Source organism: Panthera pardus, unplaced genomic scaffold (genome assembly GCF_024362965.1).
Source record: "Panthera pardus isolate Hobbes unplaced genomic scaffold, ASM2436296v1 HiC_scaffold_21, whole genome shotgun sequence".
Lineage (NCBI taxonomy): Eukaryota > Metazoa > Chordata > Mammalia > Carnivora > Felidae > Panthera > Panthera pardus.
In genome coordinates this window covers 14,033,315-14,050,804 of record NW_026526777.1, presented here as the reverse complement: position 1 = coordinate 14,050,804, position 17,490 = coordinate 14,033,315, and the positions used below count along the sequence as shown (strand labels likewise).

Genomic DNA, 17,490 nt, shown 5'->3' with positions numbered 1-17,490 from the left:
GTAACAAAAGTATTTCCCATTTCCTATTTTAATGTAAAATGTTCCTTTACTTACCTTTTATACTCTGGCACACCATATTTTAAATTGTATGCAAACATTTTGCACAGTTAACTGGTGTATGCTTATTTCTATTGCTTTCATATTAAATTAATGTTGGTAAGTTAATTACGATCACTTTTTTCAACTTCTTCACTGATTAAAAAAGACTGAGTTTTTCTGGTTCCTTTTGCTATCGCTACTTATAATACCATGAAATCTAAAACTTAGAAATACAAGGAAGGTATACCATGGCTTTAACTAGATCTAATAAGGTTATAATAGTTTGGTAGATTTGAGGATTTACTCCTATTATTAGTATGACTATTTTTCTTAAGTTTCTTAAGAAACTTCAGAAATATTTTAGAATGAGACCAATTGGAAGTTAGATTCTGTTATAATGGATAAATAATGAAGAGGTAGATTTTGTCACTGTTCGTCAGCTCATGATTTATCTTAGCTCTCCTGCAAGTCCAAAAGAATAGCTTCGTTATCGATAAGCCCTGCTCTCCCTACACTCTTGACATTGAATTCACTCTTCTGGATTGGAAAACTTTAGAAATATTTCAGCTGAATATCTAGTAACCAAATTTTAAAATCTCAGGCTTTGGATTACTCCATCTTCTTTCTTCCCTTCTTCTTCCTTTAATCTTTATATCTCCTTCCCCAGCCCTGTACCCTACAGTCGAAAACATTCCTTTGTATTAAAACTAGGGACGTAAGGAGAGAGTTTATATTGTCAAATGTTTTCTTAAAATGAACTCTTAACTAAGTCAGTGGTCAAAATTCTCAAACATTGACTAATGTAGCTTATTTGATCATTAATGTCACTATTAAAAACATGAGTATTTCTTAACATTGGAGTGTAAATTAAGATATAATCCAACACAAGAAATCATCTATGACCTTGAGATTTTATACAGTATAAAGTAGAGAAATATATATATATATATATATATATATATATATATATATATTTAAATTAAAAAAAATTTTTTTGAGAGAGAGAGCAAGCGAGCACAAGTGTGGGAGGGGCAGAGAGGGAAGGAGACACAGAATCCGGAGCAGGCTCCAGGCTCTGAGCTGTCAGCACAGAGCCCGATGCAGGGCTTGAACTCAGAAACCGTGAGATCATGACCTGAGCCGAAGTCAGACACTTAACCGACTGAGTCATCCAGGCGCCCCTAGTAGGTAAATATTTTAAAAGACATAGGAAGTTTGTACCATATTTTATATATTTATTATAATCACAAAAGGAACATAACCAAAGAGGAAATACAATTGTTTGTTCAAAAATATATATTAAAATTTAGGGGCGCCTGGGTGGCTCAGTCGGTTAAGCGGCTGACTTCGGCCCAGGTCATGATCTCGCAGTCTGTGAGTTCAAGCCCCACATCAGGCTCTGTGCTGACAGCTCGGAGCCTGGAGCCTGTTTCAGATTCTGTGTCTCCCTCTCTCTGACCCTCCCCTGTTCATGCTCTGTCTCTCCCTCTCTCAAAAATAAATGAAACGTTAAAAAAAAAACCTTTAAAAATATATTAAAATTTAGCTTCATTTTGCTGTGACAAATGTGACTTTAAGCATGTTAGTATAAAGTAGCATATTTTCTATTAAATAGTCTTGTCAATTGGTTTTTCTATGTATTTTTTGACAGTTGAAAGTATTTCACTCAAAAAGGAGTCATGTTATCTATACAATATTGCAGCAGACAGTAAAATAAAAGGTGAGAAGATGGAAGGAAGGTGTGAAGAAGGGAGAAAAGAGAAAGAATTTGTTTTTAAATCTTAATCTGTTAATATCTCTTGGGCCTAAAATAAATAAACTGCAGGTCTCCATTGCTGTTGTCATACGGAAAGGAAAGTCTTGCCGAAAGGATATGACCTCTCTCAGTTTAGAGAAAAGTTACATTTTCAAGGTGTTCATATAATGTAAAGCATTCCTGTAGTTTTAGTCCCTTTAATGAGTTGAAAAATATTTTTCTCTTAAATTTATTCAGCTTTGTTTTCCATCTACTTTTAAATTAATACATGTATATATACGTATGCATATAATTTCAGTTTTAGTATCTCTTTGAAATAAATTGTGAATCATTAAGATAATATAATTTTGTTGTGCTCATACTTATTATTTATGCTTATGCTCTACATGCATAAGTTAATTTATGATCATCTGAATTAGTCTTAAATTAACATCATTAAAATGATTCAATTTATTTTACCTGGTTTACTTCTTTCTATATCCACACAAAAATCAGCTGCTCTGTCAACAATTATCCGAATGCTAAAATTGTTGTAGGGCCTTCCCTGACCTCACAAGGCACAGCTGTTGCTTTTTATCTCCATGTCTAAATATAACACTTACCATCGGCATTATGGTTACATCTACTTCCCTCTAAAGTAAGCAAATTCATAAAGGAGAGCAACTGTGTCACTGTAATGTCCCCGATTTCTAATGTCAGTGTCATGCTATGCTATTTCTAATAAGAGTCCTAATTCAGATTTACAATATTTTTCACATTCAAAACAAGAAAGGAAGCTTTTATTTCAGTCTCAATTATTTACTATTTCTTCTCTGAATTAAATAAAAACTATAAATAAAACAATCATCTTGACACATGTAATGATTTTTAGTAACTGATGCCTATATTTGGTAGAATATTTCATGTGTTTTTTAATTTTTTTAGATGCTTATTTATTTTGAGAGAGAGAGAGACAGACAGGCAGAGCAAGCATGAGCAGGGGAGGGGCAGAGAGAGGGAAAGAGAGAGTCCCAAGCAGGCTCCACACTGTTAGCACAGAGCCCAATGCGAGGCTTGATCCCATGAACTGTGAGATCATGACCTGAGATCATCGGATTCTCAACCCACTGAGCCACCTAGGTGCCCCCTAGGTGGTGTTTAAAATGGCAAATCCTATATTCAAAGAGAAGGCAAAGGGGAAGCTAACTCTTTAAAAAACCTTTTATGTCCCAAAATAAGCCAAGTTACATAACTAGACAGGGTGAAAGTGAAATTCAAACTAAGATGTGGCTGTTTTCAAAACCATACTCTCTCTTTATGGTATGGTTTAAAAAGGACTGAAAAAGGTCCTAGTTCAACATTATTTTCCTGGATGATGGCTGAAATCATATCTTTAAATTTCTATTTATTTGAAGATAACTACTAGACAATATATTCAGTATTATTACCTTTTTATGCTTTGTGTGAATTAGCTTATCAGTTTCTTTAAGCATCAGGAGGTGAGAGGCATGAGTCTAAGATGCAGGGCTCCCTCACAGGAAGACAGGCAAGCCTTCATGGGTACATCTGGATAGCTGCTGGGCACTGTGTTTGTCTTGTTGGGAAAAGAGCCATGAGGAAAGGAATAAGGGTGAGTACTTATATCATCTTTTAAGTATTTTTGCCTTTGAGGCATCAGCTGAAATTCTGAAACAATAGATGTCCTATTCAACACCACTACACATTGTCTTATGATCCTCTGATTTGAGATGAGGAGATATCTGTAAGAATACAAATGGTTTTGACATCTCACTCTTGATCTCAGTACTAGTGTGTAAAGGTGAAGGTCAGTGAAGTTGAAGGAGTCGAAGAACCATGAATCTATGCTGTTGGGATGGGTCCCCCACCTATGCATGACATACCTAAAATTATCCCCCATCACATAGTAGAAAGGAAGACTGAACTAAGTGCCAGTGGCTATCATGAATATGGGCAAATGATAACTGCAAGGAAGGACAAAAGATTGCATATGTATATTTCAAGAAGGTCAATGAGTACTGGTTTGAAAGTGACATTGTGAACTAAGAAAATGCAAATCTCTCCCTGGTCACTATGATACAGGGGAGTTCTAAAATGCTTTGTTCAGTGGGCCTGCAAAGGAAGTTCCAGTTGTAATAAAAAAGAAAAAAAAAAAGAAGGTAGAGAATATATTTATTGAAAAGTTTTGGGTGCAAAGAGAAGTTGCTTAGCATAGATGGGAGAGGGATTTCACAGGGCAAGGTTGAAAGGATTACAGTCAAGGGATCAGAATTGTTGGGAAAAGAAATAACGGTAGTTGAAGATGAGTATAAAAGAGAACATAAAGGAGAGCTGGGATTAATTTGGCAGATAATTATTTGAGCATGAGCATTTTGACCAAAAACCAAATAGATAAATAGGTGTTTGATCCAATTATCTCTTATTGTAGAGAAATTCAAGTTGCTGCACCTGTTCTTTATTTTCATTAGCACAGTAATGATATAATAGACTGAAATGAAGTAATGTGTTAAAAAGTACAAGGGAGGTATTCTTCATGTTTTTGAAGTGAGGAATGAAATGACAAAAAGCCCACATAACAACTTGTGAAACAACTCAGTAGTATACCCCAACGCCAGAGACTAGACTTTATTCATTTTACACGAGATCAGTTTTTTTGATCAAAATATTGTGTTGGCCAACTTCCTCTGATTAAATCACTTTCCCTTTAATTGTGTTTGTGGCCAAATTGTGTTACCGTGAGAGGGTCTTACAGTTTGAGTTGAGATAAAAGATAGCACAATTGTGAAGCATTGTGTAATTTTCTGGGCTCCCTACCACCAAGGAGGTCAGAACAAAACAGGAAAGCAAAAGATAACCCAAAAAAGATAAAGTTTTTATTTAAGGGTAACACAGAAAAGTGAAAAAATCCTAATCACTCAGCTCAATTATCACAAAGTGGCAGGTATAATCTGTACCTAATAGGCACTAATTAATAATTTCCATACAGGAAGCCACAGGTCTACAGAAAAAGACTGTGTGAGAGCACAGTAGTCTGAAAATGAGGTGGTCTTTGAGATCTGGTCACAAGATTGTAGCCAACCAGATTAAGGCATTTCCCCATGAGGCAGTCAATCCTATACTTTTGATAAAACTTAAAATGGCTTCCTCCTGTTTGCTTAAGAAATCTTTCTTCAAAGACTCTTGGGAAATCAGTTTCTTACAGAGCCCCAGATAACACTGGGAATATAGTTTGACAAATGCTCCTTTCTATTAGTACATTTTCTTTAACAAAAGAAAGTTTTCAATCCTGTTGACGGTTTCTGTATTTTTCTGTTAGCAACTAATTGTCTTGAAAGTCATCTTTTAAACCCAAACTATGAAATCATTTTTATTTTTATTTATTTTTCAGTTTTTAATGTTTATTTTTGAGAGAGCCAGTGCATGAGTGGAGGAGGCAGAGAGAGAGAGAGAAACACAGAATCCAAAGCAGGCTCCAGGCTCTAAACTGTCAGCACAGAGCGCAGATGTGGGGCTCGAACCACGAACCTTGAGATCATGACCTGAGCTGAAGTCGGACACTCAACTGACTGAGCCACTCAGACGCCCCTGCAATCATTTTTAAATTAAATCGTGTGTAGAACTGAGCAAGGGGGGGGGGGGGGCACTTGGGTGGCTCAGTCCATTAAGCGTCTGACTGCAGCTCAGGTCGTGATCTCAAGGTTCATGCGTTCAAGCCCCACATCGGACTCTGTGCTGACAGCTCAGAGCCTGGAGCCTGCTTTGGATTCTGTGTCTCCCTCTCTCTCCCTTTCCCCTACTTGTATTCTGTCTCTCAAAAATAAATAAATAAGCATTTAAAAAAAAAACAAAAAAACGAAGAACTGGGCAAGAGAAAATAATAGGTTTCTGAGGGGGGTGGAAATGGTATACCATGGAAGGTTTGGGGTGGGTGGTGGAACATCCTTTACTATTTTTCTTAGGTCATTCATACTTTACTGGTATGTATAATAAGCCAGCGCAGAACATGTAGAAATTGGGTGTTTGAGACATTGCAATAGGGAATTTTCCAATCGTTGCGGAATTCGGTTTCCACTTGCACTGCACTATTCAGAATAATTTTTGGTGAGGTCACCCAGGAGTCTCCTAATTTTAAATCCACCAACCTTTGGGAGTTTTGCACCTGGCTCATCACACCTGAGATATTCAAAGTTGCGTTGGCCTTGATGACCTTACGATCAGCTTTTTCTTCTACTCTTTCATCATTTCTTCTCAGTCTTCTTCAGTAATTCTTGTGTATCTGTTTACTCTGACATTATATAGGGCTATTTATAGTTCTTTAATATCAAAGTCACTTAAAGTTTCTATTCCTTTGCAAATCTTTGTGTTCTAGGAATGCCTTCCTTTATCTTACACACCAGGCACATTCCTTGTCTTCCTTCACACGTCTTAAATACCAGCCATCCTGACCCCACAGAATAGTCTATTCTCAGTATGGTTATATATCCGTATCAATACTGATTCCAGTATTTTATAATTATTTATAAACTGTCAATGCTGTGACTCACATGGAAAAGCAGGAATCAAAGCCAAATCTGGAGAGAGTGCCAAGGTAGCAGATCAAGGAGGGGAGGAAGTAAATGAAGCTGTTTTTTTTTGTTTGTTTGTTTGGTTTTTTTGGAGGTGGGGAAGGGAGTTTCTATGTGTTAGGAAAAGGAGCAGGCCTAGAAAATTTTCCTAAGCAAGAAAATAAGCAACTTTCATCCACTCCTTACAGGGATTAGTAGAATAGTGACCTGACATTTACAGAGAAAAAGACAAAAGATTGTTTAGTGGGAAAGATTTCCCAGAAAGTCTTTTACGTGGAATCTTCTCTCAGAAATTCTTTCAAAATGCAATATAAAGGGAAATCCTGACTGGGGGAAAAATGTTCTTTTAGTCCCACGATTTTCTGAGTCATGATAATATTCCTGTATTTAAAAGACTCAAATCAGTCTCTACTTCTTTTTCTCTCCTGACATTCAATGAATTACGATGTGATTGGTGCCACAAGAACACAGTTTGCTTCTGTGGAGGTCACCTGTCACCTTCTAATTACCATGCCAGTGGTGCATTCTTTGTCCCCATGCTGTTCCACCTCTCCCGAGCCTCTGACACTGCTGACCTCCTTCACGGAACCGTCTTCTCCCTTGCGTCCTGCCTCTCCTCCCTCGCCGTTTGCTCTTTTGAGTGTCCTTCATGGGCTTCTCCTCGCCTACTCATCTCTTACATGTGCACACTCCTAAGACCGCCCCCCTGAATTCCCCACATGCTCTCCCTCAGCGACCCCATTCATTTTCATACATTCAGCTATTTCAATTCAGAAAACAACTCCATTTGCCGCCTGTGACCTTTTTCCCAAGTTCCGGACCTACTCTTCCAGCTCTACACTGGACCTTTCAACCTGGATTTGGGGGAAGCTCAATTCGAATAACTCCAAAACAGGTAGTAATATCCCTGCCTGACTGTCCCCTCTTTCCACCTTCTCTGCCTGGGATCTAAGCCCAAGTTTTTCTGTAAGTCCACATTCTCTTACGTTCTTCTTAATAAACGTATTATCAATGTCCTCTGGTTCTGGTTCTGTAGAATGTTCCCTGTCCATGTCATTCTTCTATTTCCACTGCTCTTTCTTCTTACCTTTCAATAAACGGTCTTCGCCTTTTCCCAGACTGCTGGTCTATTATTCCTTATTCAGATAAATATGGATTGATGGTCTACTCTGAGCCAGATATTAAGATAGGCTATAAGTCAGGGTTCTCAATTCTGGCTGCACATCAGCTTTAAAACACAGAATTAAACTCAACTAATGCCCAGACTGCTTCAAAGATTCTGGTTGAGTTGGTCTAGGTTGGGCCTTGGACATAGTATTTATCAGGTTCCCCAAATAACTGTCCTGTGTTGCCAGATTTGAGAACCACAAACTTAAGTACACAGAGGCCGATAAAATGGACATAGTTCTTGCCCTGATGGAGCTTAAATTCTAGATAATTGGGGAGATAAACATCAAAAAGCAAAGTCATATATGTGTACAATTAGAAGTTGTAAGTTCCAGGAAGAAAATGAACAAGATTTTGAGAGGGAGAAAAAATATAACAGGACAAAGTATATGGGGGGGGGGTGACAAGAGGTCTTTCCAAACAAGTGAGATTTAATATGAATTCTTAGGGGATGAGTATACTTTGGCCAGGCAAATAAGCAGATAGGAAAAACATTTTGTGAATTTGAGTCATGGAGTAGCCTGGCATGTTGTGAGGAAATGAAAACCAATGTGGATGGGAGATAGTGAGGGATAGAAAGCGTGACTTAAAAGAGGTTGGAACAGAAAAAAGGGACTTTGTTCAGAATTTGTTAGAATTTTTAAGTGCATTAAAAATACACATAGTTTTTTAGGGGCTAAAATAATCGTTTTAATTATTGCTTTGGCTTCCCCTGAAGGTAAGTCGGGTTCAAAGCTGAACAGATGGAGAAGAGCTAAATTTCAGTTTGAAGCACTTTGGTAAATAAGGTTGCTTGAATAAAGGTGTTGGCTGTGGGCCTAAATAGATACCTATGGATTCAAGATAGAATTTGGAGGTAGCATGAATAGAACTTGTTGCTGGGTTGGCTATAAGGGACAGGGGAAGACCATGCATCATCAAAGGTGATTCTCAGGTTTTTGGCTTAAGACACAGAGCTGATGCACCATTTGCTTTTTTTGTAATAGATTGTTTTAGAGCAATTTTAGGTTCACAGCAGAATGGAGCAAAATGGTACAGAGATTTCCTATATACCTGTGTCTATACCCATGTCTTAATCTACATTTGCTTTTCTGGACCATTTATACGAATGAAATTATATAATATGTGGTATTGTGTCTAACTCCTTTTATTTAGAATAATGTTCTTGAGATTCTTCCATGCTATAGCACACATCAGTATTTCCTTTCTCTTTATTGTTGATAGTGTTCTGTTCTCCAGATAACTATATTCAGTTAATAATCTGTGGATGAACATTTGTATTGTTTCATTTCAATTTTGGCATCAGTGAATAATCCTGCTGTAAACATTTGCATGCAGGTCTTTGTGTGGGCATATTTTTTCATCTGTCTTGTACAGATTCCCAAGGATGGAATTGTTGTGTTATAGGCTAAGCATAAGCTTAACTATTCTTAATAGGCTTTTTAAAATTTGAGCAGTTTGGGGTTCACAACACATTTGGTCAGGAAGTTGCCATATACTGTCTACACCCACACATCGTTATTACCCGAAGTCCATCTTTTACATTAGGGTTCACTCTGGGTGGTGTATTCTATTCTACTGTCCTCTCACTTGCAGGGTTTCTGAAGAGAAGTTGAATGTAATTCTTATATTTGTTCCTCTGAAGGTAAGGTGCTTATCACCTCTGCTTCTTATAAGATTTTAAGTATGATGGGCCCAGGTATATGTTTGTTTATGTGTTTGTTTGCCATTTATTTCACTTGGTGTTTTCTGAGCTTCTTGGATCTGTGATTGGATGTATGATATTAATTTGGGAAAAGCTTCAGTCACCATTACTTCACATATGTCTTCTGCTCCTTTCTCTCTTCCTTCTTCTGGATGTTCCCATGATGTGATGTTATACCTTTTGTTATCCTACCTTTCTTGGATATTCTTGTTATATTTGTATCAGACATTTTTTTTCTTTGCCTTTCCATTTTGGAAGTTTCTGTTGACATATCCTCAAGTTCAGAGATTCCTTCCTCAGCCATGTCCTGTCTACAAATAAATCCACCAAAAGCAGTCTTCATTTCTGTTACCATATTTTTGATCCCCGGCATTTCTTTTTTATTCTTTCTTAGAATTTCCATGTCTGTGTTTTCATTGCCTACCTGTTCGTGTCTGCTAACTACTTTATCCACTAGCTCCCTTAACATATTAATCATAGTTGTTTTAAATTTCTGTTCTGATAATTCCAATGTCCCTGCCATATCTGATGCTAGCTCTGTCTCTTTATAATATTGTGGTTTTCACCAGTGTTTCCATGAAGTGTGTTTCTGTAGACTTCATGTACTAGTAGGGCGTGCTTAAGACTTCCTCCTGAGTTTACCTTCTAAAGGAGAATGTGAAAATCAATAGACTCCCATTTATGTAAAAAGTAAGTGTAACTTGTAGCCTTCTAGAGTTTGGCCCCGGTTTATCTTTACAACCTCATCTCTGACTATAGCTTCATGCTTAAACTGGCCAATATGATGTTCACTGAACAACCGCTCTGTGTTTTCCCACAAATACGTTTGTCTTTATTTTTACCCTTCGCTTAGCCTGGAATGCCTTACTTCCCTTCTTTTCATTACCAAAATTCTACCTATCTTTAGAACAAAGCCAGATACTTTTTCCACAGAATTTTCTAAAAGATAAATACCTTTCCCATAATCTCTGGTGTGTACCTCTTCTACAACAGTAATTAGAGGATACTTACTATAGGCTGGGTATGTCATCGTCAGCCACAAAATCACTCTCCTAACCCTCCTCCCCCACCACTGAGAATGGCTTGATGGGAGTGATCTCTTTTTGTTCATCTGTACCCACCTTAGATCCAGTAAAGTGTTTCTAAGTTAGTAGCTGCTAAATATTTATTGAATTGAATTAGTATATAGAGGACGGGATTTTATTTAAATTTCTTTGTCTTATTCAATATTTAATGAAAGCATTTTAATATATGATAATAACAATTACAGAATCCACATGATTTATAAATCTCATTTGTTAAACTAATGAAGCCAGCTACATCTGGGGTCTCCATTTTACATGACCCCACTCTGTACTTTGACTCAAAACTTAAAAATTCTCCTTAACTGAAGTAACAGAAAGGGATGTGTCATTAGTCATTTTTTTTTTCATATTGCTTTATATAGACAAGTTTTCTACCAAATCTATTCTTTGCAAATACCAAATGTTTCCATGAAATTCTTATTCCTTCTGGGCTACCGTGTCTGACGGGTAACATGACTATTGTCTGAAATGCATGTGGAAGCATAACTGTAGTAGCTGAGAAATGACCATGTTTCCTTTTAGTTCTCAGCAAGAGTAATTGAATGTAGAATATCTTACTAAACACTGGACTGTGACAGTGTGTTAACACTCTGACTATCTCCTAACAGCAGGGCAATTATTTGCTGAGTGGGATTTTTATAAATCTCCTGGCACGAGTATGTCTCAATAATGATGATGAAGTGCACTGGTCAGTGTTGATTCAGCAGTCCTTAGCCTCGCAAATACTTCATTCACAGTTCTCAGGCCCACTTTTACTTTCCTACTTATTAGAGATCTTTACTACTCTTCTGGGCTGGCTTAGAGTCTAATTTGTAAAATCATTTTTATTAAATCTTAGAACCTGAACATATTTTAGTCAGCCCCCCTTTCTAGAACCGTGTATCTTCCACAGCCCCCCCCAACCCTGTACTCACAAATTCTGAATCCTTGTCCAAGAAAATACCTTTTAATTTTGTTCCTTTATGTGGCAATCCGCAATTCCCTTCACTGTGTAATTGGCACTCGCAGAAGTAAAACTTGAATCCTCCCACCTCTCCTGTGCACGTAGTAGCTGTTCATTCCTGAGTAAGCAGCTACTTGGAAATTATGAGAAATTATTATTTCTCAGATGGCAGAATCCGAAATTGAAACGCTGGTCATTCTGCTTTGGAAGCCGTAAGGGTACACAGTCATGTTTCAAATTCTTTGTATTTTACAGAAACGTGTTTTAAAAAAGTAAACCTCAATAACAGAGAGAAGAAGCAAAAATTAGAATAGAGCTTCCCCCAGGCAAAATGAAGGCCTGTGGATGAGTGGGAAATGACCGTGAAAACATTCTCCATGAAATAAAACAGTAGATGCTCCATATCTACCACCCATTTGTTTTTAAACCAACTGCATTTTTTAAAGTACTTTCCCACACAATACTTAATAAAGAATAAAAACCGGGAAGAAAAGAGAAACTGATAGGTTGTTAGAAATATGGAATGGTTCAAAATATTAATGTAATGCTAAGGGTGACTGGGTAACAAATGGTACATTTGCTCGTTGCTCAACCTGACATAATTAATATTCCAGGTCATGCTTAAGTTCCCATGATGGAGGGTCTGAAGGGGGGAATTCAAGAAAAATATATATCTATTATATAACTCATTGCCTTTTTTTTTTTTTTTTTCCTTTTGACGAGTCAGAATCATAGCCTTTAAAAAAAATCAGTGCTTTCACACCTCATTTGCCGTATTCACCACTGGGCCACCAGTCAGCAGCCCAGCCTGATGCAAGGAGGTCAGTAAGAAGCTATTAGCAGAGTCCTCTCCTGAGATTTCTTGGGTCTTATTGAGTTGAATGTTAGCATGACAGTGCTGCAAATAACTCAGTTGTAGGCTTTTTTTTTTTTTTAAACAGTTAGCACAGATTTCCCCATAGTGTTGGTCACTCTAGAAAATTATTGCTGAAAATGAAGTCCCAAAAGCTAGCTTGGCAGTAGCCCTTCTAAGTTGCGAAAAATGTGAAAACTGAAAAATATGTCACGGTCCCTTAGGATTAACCTTGTCTTTTGTGACTCATAGTAATATTTTTTTAAAAATCCACAACAAACCATTGTTCACAAGTGGCTTGCAAAATTATGGCGTGTCCAATTGAGACAATAGTAAGTTAGGGTTGTTTTATTTACTTAAAGAAGTAATAGTTAAATGAATACTGTATCAGTATAAATAAATAGAGTATTTGCTTGCTGTAGGGACCGAGGGAGGGCTGGACTGTTTTCATTGACGTAAGTTAGCAAATGTATTAAATTAATTTCTAAACTAACCGACACCTTGAAGATTTTCAATGATACATTTTAAATTCAATTAAAATATATTTTCTACCGATATTTGATTTAAATTGCAAAGAGAATACACATGAGGAGGTCTCCATATAGGTTGCAAAATATAATTTAGGAAAGTTATCATGTCTACTGATCTATTTGCATTTCCCATCTAGCCTATGTATACATGTGCATGCAAATGTGGAAGGAGACCAAAAAAGATTTCTAATGGGGTAAAGTTAATAGCAGTTATTCAAGTAGATAGATATTTTTAACTGATAAATGATAGCCTGGTTAAATTGTACCTATTTCACAATTTTAATCTGCAAGGTTGTGAAAATGATAAACTAACAGACTTAAATTAGCTAGATCATCACGAAATAGAGTGGCATTCTCCTTTCTCATAGGCTATAGAGATTTAGTTATATTTTATGTCAGAATATTCTTTTAATATAATATTGTGTTTATTCTCATTATAGTTGGTACATTCTCATCATAGAAAATCACCCTGAAAATCATCTTAAAAATTATCACCCACTTAAAAATTACGCTAAAAACTATTTTAAGTATATGTGCACATATTGTCTTTAATTAACATCATTTAAACTGTTTATGAGTCTGCCTTATTTGATATTTAGTATTATAATGAGAGAATGTTAGTATGACATTAACTATGGTTTATACGATTACCCGTAATATTTTCGGTACCTTTTTTTTGTATAAATTATATAGGGGAAAAATCCCAAAGAAGACCCAGTTCAAAAATATTTTTAAGATATTTAAATATATTTGCATTGGTTTCATGTTACCTAATAAAATTCAACTATAACAGGAAAAGTTGAGTTGGAGGTGACTCAATGGGTCTATGATAATTTAGTTCTAGCTCACAGCGTGTTTGAAAGCACATGGAAACTGATATGTTAAGAAAGATAAGAAGAGTATAATCTGTATTTGTTTGTAAGAAGTTGATAAGATAAACATTTTGCTGAGACATTGATGTGGTTTTGGAAAACAAGCGTAAAAGAGAGGCTTCATGGGCCTTTCTGAATAGTGCATCATTGTTCTCGATAACCACATTTAGCATTCGTTTTTTTGAATGTCTACTATGTGCCAAGTACCCTACTAGGCCATGGGGATACAAAAATACCTAACAGAGCTCTGTGCTCCAGCTACTGGTTTGGGGAAGACCTTTACAGACAAAGGTAATTATGAAACAATGTGGTAGGTGGGTAGGAACTGTGAGGGAATTGTCCCAGGTTATTAATGAGGCATTAGGGATAGGACACTGACTGTAGCCTCAACCGGTTTTGGACAAAGGTTAACACTAAACTGAAGTATTAGCCTGGAAATACAAAATTTGGGGGGGCCCCTGGGTGGCTCAGTCGGTTCAGCATCCGACTTCGGCTCAGGTCATGATCTTGAAGTTCACGAGCATCATGTCCCACACCGGAGCCTGCTTCAGATGCTGTGTCCCCCTCTCTTTCTCTGCCCCTCCCCCTCTCATACTCTGTCTCTGTCTCTGTCTCTGTCTCTCTCTCTCTCTCTCTCAAAGATAAATAAAACATTAAAAATTTAAAAAAATATATAAAATTTTCTTAAGATGTTTTTTCAAAGACAGCAATCTAAGGTAATGATACTACTTTGGAGCTGCTGATCCCGTCAGGTAAATATAGTGACCAGAAAAGTGTATGCACATAATGGTGACATGAGAGAAAAGCACATTATAGCAAAAACTATATGGGTTTAGTGGATACATTCTTTACATTAGTCTAGAGTATCTACACAGAAACCAAACAAGTCATGTTAAGTTAAGTCAAGTCAAGTTAAAATGTAACTTGTCCTTATGGTTATGCATTTGTATATACGAAAAAAGTGTCAAACTGCTATGCAGTTTGTATACTCAAACGCCACTGAATTTTCAGAGAATGAACATCTGCTATACTTGAATTTAACATTTGTTGCACACACCTCCCTTGAACCTCTATTGCATAGCAGGCGCTGTGCTAATAAGTAAGTGGACTGGTTTGATACAGTGTGTGACCAAGTCAATGAAAGAACATTAAGGGTATATGACACTACACAAGTACAACACCTAATAGAAAAACCAGTTTATTATTTTAAAGTGAAGAACTTAAAAGAGCTGCCATTAAATAGGTTGTATAATACATAATCATTAAAACATGTATTTATTGAGTGCATACTTTGTGCCTGAAACTGGTTCAACCATTGCATATTTGAGTTGTGTAAGTGAATGGTATGATTAAATCTATGTATACATAGTTAATACTCAGAAGACAGAAACAATGACTTAATGTCCTTCTCTTATGTTTTCTTAAATACTTTTGTATAAAATACGCCATATGTGCCAGATAGAAGCTATAGCTGAGTGTGGTGTCGTTGCTGTTTTTTGTTGTTTTAATGTTTATTCCTTTTTGAGAGAGAGAGAGAGAGAGCGAGCACGGGAGAGGGGCAGAGAAAAAGGGAGACAGAGGATCTGAAATTGGCTCTGAGCCGACAGCAGCAAGCCCGATGGGGGGCTTGAACTCACGAACCATGAGATCATGATCTGAGCTAAAGTCAGTGCTCAACCGACTTTAGAGCTCAGTGGTTTTTAACATGCGTAGTCTTTAACTATGAATGATTCTGAAATTGTTAGTCTGGAGTAGAGATAAAATGAGTACCTTGCAATCTCCTTGGGTGAATCTGAAGTCAGCCTCTAGTTAAGAACTAGAGTTCTACTGTAAAATAGCCCTTAAACATATGACAATTTTTATGATACAATTTTATCTTACTTTTATGTCGTGTGAAAATTGAAGATAAACATCAACATTATGTTCTTTTTTTCAGATTCCAGGTATATACAATTCACCATTCAGAAAAGATCCCGATCCATGGGAATTGCGGTTACAGAAGGCAAAACCCTTAATAAGCCAAAGGCCTAAAGTTAAGCAGAAGCGTGACACCAACATTAGCAACTGGCTGGCTTGTACGAGTGCCCGCTCCCTTCCTCAATCTGAAATTCTGCCACCCATTGATAGGAAGCAGTGTCAGGTACTTATCACTTCCGTCTAAGAATTCTGTCGATGATTGTATTCTTGCCGTTTTTTTAAGGGTTATTGTTGTGTTCTTTTGTCTTTGTGACAAGAAAGAAAAATGGTTTTTTATGGAATTTAACTATAGCTAATAAATACAGAGTGTGTTTCAAATACATACCAAGGAAGGAATCAAATATTTCTATAGTACTGAATTTTATGGTTTCAGATACAGACTTAACACATAGGATTTTTGGCTAGGATCTACTCTTTTTCTGTAAGAATATTGTTGCAACAGTACTTGTTGTAACATGTTGCTAAAAAAATAAGATGTATTATCACCTTTAACTTCTCATGTGATGATTCGTATCTTTATATACAATGTTAAACGTAATTTAGGTTTGAGTAATTTAAAAAGTGCAAGCTGGAGAATTACAGAGGATCGAAAACAATGCAGGACTCAAGCAGAGACAGATCTTCCCTGTGGATGGGTATAGAGCTGGATTGGCAAATGACTTCCTAGGGGTAAAGGGTGGAGTAGGATGTGTTGGGTGATGATCGCCACCGTCCCGAAAGGCCCAGAAAGCAACAATTCTATGATCCCCATCAATATTTAATCTGGAGTAGACGACTGCCACCAGGTAGCATCAACCTAGAATTGGGTTGATTTCGATTTGCACAGCCAGACTTGTGGGACTCGTACCTGGTAGTTCCCTGCATAGGCTTGCCTCTGCATATCTTTTGCTATATAATAAATGGGTTCAAAACCTGATGGCTTAAACCAACAAACATGTCTTCTCTCACAGTTTCTCTGAGAAACTGTGGTGTGTGGCAGGTACAGCTCAGGTGAGTACCTCTGACTCAAGATCTCTCATGTAGTGGCAGTCAATGTGCCAGCCAAGGCTGTGATTTCATGTGAAAACTCAACTGTAGGGAAGAAGGGAAGGATGAGGACATCCTCTTCCAAGGTCACTCATATCGTTGGTCGTGTTCATATCTCAGTCCCGTCTCACGTTGGCCTGTCTACACTACTGCCTCACTGGCAGCTGGCTTCCCTCAGGGGAATCTAAGAATCATTCAGAGAATGATTCAGGGAATGTAAGAGGTCATTCAGAGAATTCTCAAAATGGAAGCCTCACCCTTTTTATGACCTCATGCCAGAAGTGACAGCCCATTACTTCTGCCATATTCTGTTTTTAGGAGTGAGTAAGTCTAGTCCATGCAAGGGCTTGAATCCCAAAGTGGGATCATTGGAGGACATCTTTGAGACTGCTTTTCACACCCACACCCATTTCCTCAGCTTGCAATAAGCCAACCTCATCCAAGCCTTATTTCTGATATCTTATGTATTCATTTTCTGAAACTGGTTTTTTTTATTCCCTTTATTTTGTGCATTTTTTGCTCTCTTAAAGCTACTAACTGATCATTAAAACTATCTAAGGAAATACTATTAACTGATGGTATACACTATATTATAGAAAGAGCTGTAAAAAAATTTATCTAAGAAAACATAGAAACTGAAAATTCTCCCTCTTTCTGAAATCGAGTGACACAAAGAGTGGAATTGAACAAGAGGACAAGGGAGAGATAATTGCAAAAATTTCAGTTTATTTTGAACATACCTTCAGAGTATGGTTTCATGATTCTTTTCAAAATATAGGTTATACCAGTATTCTAATAAAGGCATTTAAAATAGTTTTGAAAACAAATATAAATTGCATTTTATACGTAACTGAATTTTTACCATTTGAATTATGCCTATTACTATTTCAGTTGATACAAGTAACAATTTTGCATGATACCATCTGAACGAGCAATTCAGTGTATTAGTTATTCTATAAAGAAAATAGTTCTAGT

The 17,490-nt window shown here is 36.9% G+C and overlaps 1 protein-coding gene across 3 annotated transcripts in view; it reads left to right on the top strand.

The window, feature by feature from the left end:
* Window positions 1-17,490, top strand: part of SPATA17 (spermatogenesis associated 17) — a 226,374-nt gene that overhangs the window by 88,257 nt on the left and 120,627 nt on the right. For all 3 annotated transcript variants that reach the window (XM_053908969.1, XM_053908970.1, XM_019465641.2), the window contains one exon: window positions 15,449-15,652. In XM_053908969.1, the coding sequence (XP_053764944.1) occupies window positions 15,449-15,652 (204 nt within the window). The remainder of the gene's footprint in view (window positions 1-15,448; window positions 15,653-17,490) is intronic.